Here is a 3223-nt window from a genome sequence, read left to right as displayed (position 1 = left end):
GCTCCAGGTAAGGTAAACGAGCTTAACCTATAACTAACTGGTCGGTCGTGGTCACCGCCGAGTCACCAGGTGCATGGTGGCCGTCACCAGGTCGTCGTGGCCACTCACTAGGCGAGTAGTCTGAAATGATCCCATCAGGCAGGGCCCAAACGAAAGGAGAGCACCCGCACGAGACTATACGGAATATGGAGATGGCTACGGCACAACCAGACACGTCTAGGGGGATTTTTTTTTTCTTCTTCTCCGGCGACTCTCCAGCGATTCAGGCCGTACGAAAGTTGACGGGCAGATACCGGTACTTACGGTTAGGTCTGAACTCTGGACACGCGTTTAACCATACTATCAGTAGTTCATTCCGTACTCTTATTTTTCTTTTTCTTTCTTTCAACCTCCGTTCTCGAATATTTGTAATTTATTTTTAAACTAAAACGCGATAAATAAAAAAGAACGGAAATTCAGTACTCGTATTCTTCTACCACAGATATATGTATGTACGTATATGTATCTGTCATGCAACAGAAAACTTTTTTACTCTCAAAGTCCCAAGTATATAAACTACTTACTGTTGCTGCTGTTTTCCTGTCCTTGCACTGAATAATAACGCGTGGATAGAAGTACGTACCCACCACGTGGCCCATCAAGACTCCGAAGGAAAAAAAAAGGATACCAACAAATGCGATCGAAATAATACCACCAGCACGGAACTGGCTAGACCTGAATTTCTTTCAAGTTAATTAAGTGTACCGATCATATATACGACACGCACTAATAACAAGTGAAAAAGGTGGCCAACCTGCTGCACAATATCTACTCATGATCAGCCTCCTCGCCCAAGGCATCGGGATCAGTCAAGAGAAACTCCAAGAACACACACACACACACACACACTAAAAAAAGAGAAGAAGCAAAGATCAAAAGCATCATCATCTGTAGAGCCCTACAGGCAGATGATGCTTGGTCGATCGATGGGTGGTGTGTGATTAATCAGGCCCTCAGATCAGAAACTTCTTCTGAAGCCCTCAGATCGATCAGAAACTTCTGCAGCTAGCTAGCCCTGCTACGTAGTACCATGCACCTACGATGGCAGACACGAGGCAGCTATAGCTAAGCGGGCGAGGCTCGTGCCGTCCTTATTACTTCTCCCGGCGGAGCTGCGCGGCGACGACGACCGCGCGCGTAGAGGACGGCGCAGAGCAGCGTGCCGACGGCGCACGTGGCGCCCCACACCGCGAACGTGTCCCTGTAGCAGGCGGCGCCGATGCACTGGTGGCTGCTGCTGCCCCCCGCCGCGCGCTGGTACAGGTAGGCCGCGAGGTAGCCGAAGCACAGGGAGCCCACGGGGATGTTGCTCACCACCACGTTGTGGTTCACGCCGAAGTTCTCGGCCCCGAACAGCTCGCTCGTCGCCGACACGGCCACCGACGCGATGGCGCCCGTGCACGTGCCGATCACGGCCGTGCTCAGGTACAGGAAGAAGTCGCTCGAGTTCAGCAGCAGGAAGAAGGCGCCCGCCATGGGCGCCATCAGCGACGCCATGGATCCCGTCCTTGAGATGGAGTACCCACTCCTGAGAATGCAATGAAAATGATATACACCGGCCAGTTAGCACGATTAAAGAGAACACTTGTAAAAACATAGACTGGTGATGATACCGATCAAATTAACTATATATACTAGTAGCAAGTGGTGTGTGAACAGAATGCTTGCTTTGCTTCTCACTTACTTGGCGGAGTAGTAGTCCAAGAAGGACGGGAGCAGGCGACCGAAGAATCCAAACGAGGACGACAGCGAGACCAGCGTGGAAGTCTGCCCGAGCCGTCGCGACTCGGCTATCTGTCCAAGGTTGTTCAGGAACACCAGGCCCAGGGTGCCACTGAACATGTAGCTGAAGAAGTAGAGCCAGAAGTCCAGCTTCCTCAGCAGCCGGAGGCCGCCGATCTCCTCCCGTGGTTTCTCCGAGACGCCGCCGTCTCCCTCTCCCTCCTTGCTCTCGGGGCCGGCACCGCCCACGTCGACGACGACGCCTGCGCCAGCGCCCGCGTCGTCGTCGGCGCCGAGATCGTGGATCCTGTTCTCCCGCTTGGTGGCCCGTATCTTGTTGAGGCTCTCTCGCACCCTGAGCGCCAGCGGGATGAGTACGGGGGTGGCCAGCAGCACGCCGAGGCTGATCACGTGCTCCCTCGACGACAGCCCCCCGCTGCCGGACGTGGACCCGATGCTGCCTACCACGGCGCAGGCTCCCGTGGCGAGCGTGATGGCGAACATTACGAGGAATGCCGCGTCCGACTCCGTGCTCGCCTCGCTCCTGAGCTGGACCACCCTGAGCGACGGCGCCACCGCGACGGCGACGAGCATCGGCACGGCGGCGTTGAGGAGGAGGTAGGTCTTGGCCTTGGAGCCGCTGGCCACCAGGCCGGGTACCGAGTCCGCCAGGCTGGTGTACACCTTGGCGCTGAGGCCCAGGTAGCTGGTGGCGAGGCTCACCGCGACGCGGCTGCTGGAGCCGAAGTTGCGCATGCAGAGGAGGTAGCAGACGGTGTTGATCCAGCAGATGCCGTTCCCGGCCAGGGAGGTGAGCAGGAACAGGTGCCAGTACCGGAGGCCGGCGCTGTCCAGGAACAGGTACTGGACCCCGTAGCCGACGAGGCCGAACGCGGCGCCGACGAAGGCCACGAGCCACAGCGGCAGGTACAGCGCCGCCACCCCGGAGAACCACCCGAAGAGCTTGCCCGCGTCCGACGCGAACGCCAGGAAGTTGAGCTGCACCTGCGTGATGTGCTTCAGCTCCTTGAGCTGCGACGAGTACACGGGGAAGTCCGCGTTCGGCCCGTTGACGGTCTGCAGCCAGATGCTCCCGACGAGGCTCAGCCAGTGGGCGGAGGAAGGGGAAGGCATCGTGTCCTTCTCCGGTGGTGCTGCCACTTCAGAGCTGTGCGTGCCAGGTATTTATGCAGCACCGGTGGTTAGCCGAACCGGCAATTCAATGCCTGACTACGATGGATGTGGCCGCAAGCCAGATATGTGGTTTGCTGTTAAGCCGAGTACGCAAGCAGCCTGCTCCGACGCTATCACAGGAAGGCGGCCAACGGTGTGAGCAGAACGAGGTGCTGCCTCGCTCCAGAATTCAGACCGTTGGTTGCTCGGGATCCTTTCGGCACGGTGGATGCGTGATCAATACTACGTACAGCAACGTGCTAGCATATCTATGTGTCATGTTTAACTG

General features: G+C 57.0%; 1 protein-coding gene across 1 annotated transcript; it reads right to left on the bottom strand.

Moving 5' to 3' along the window:
- Positions 1 to 732: 732 nt before the first annotated feature.
- Positions 733 to 2901, bottom strand: LOC100192093 (nodulin-like protein). The gene is made up of 2 exons (NM_001137516.1): positions 1724 to 2901; positions 733 to 1567 (listed from the first exon to the last, which is right to left on the bottom strand). The coding sequence occupies exons 1-2, from the start codon at positions 2893 to 2895 to the stop codon at positions 1105 to 1107; spliced, it is 1635 nt and encodes a 544-aa protein (NP_001130988.1). The 5' UTR covers positions 2896 to 2901; the 3' UTR covers positions 733 to 1104.
- Between the last annotated feature and the right edge of the window lie 322 nt (positions 2902 to 3223).

Source organism: Zea mays, chromosome 8, assembly GCF_902167145.1.
Source record: "Zea mays cultivar B73 chromosome 8, Zm-B73-REFERENCE-NAM-5.0, whole genome shotgun sequence".
NCBI classification, from domain to species: domain Eukaryota; kingdom Viridiplantae; phylum Streptophyta; class Magnoliopsida; order Poales; family Poaceae; genus Zea; species Zea mays.
This window is presented reverse-complemented; position numbering and strand designations above follow the sequence as displayed.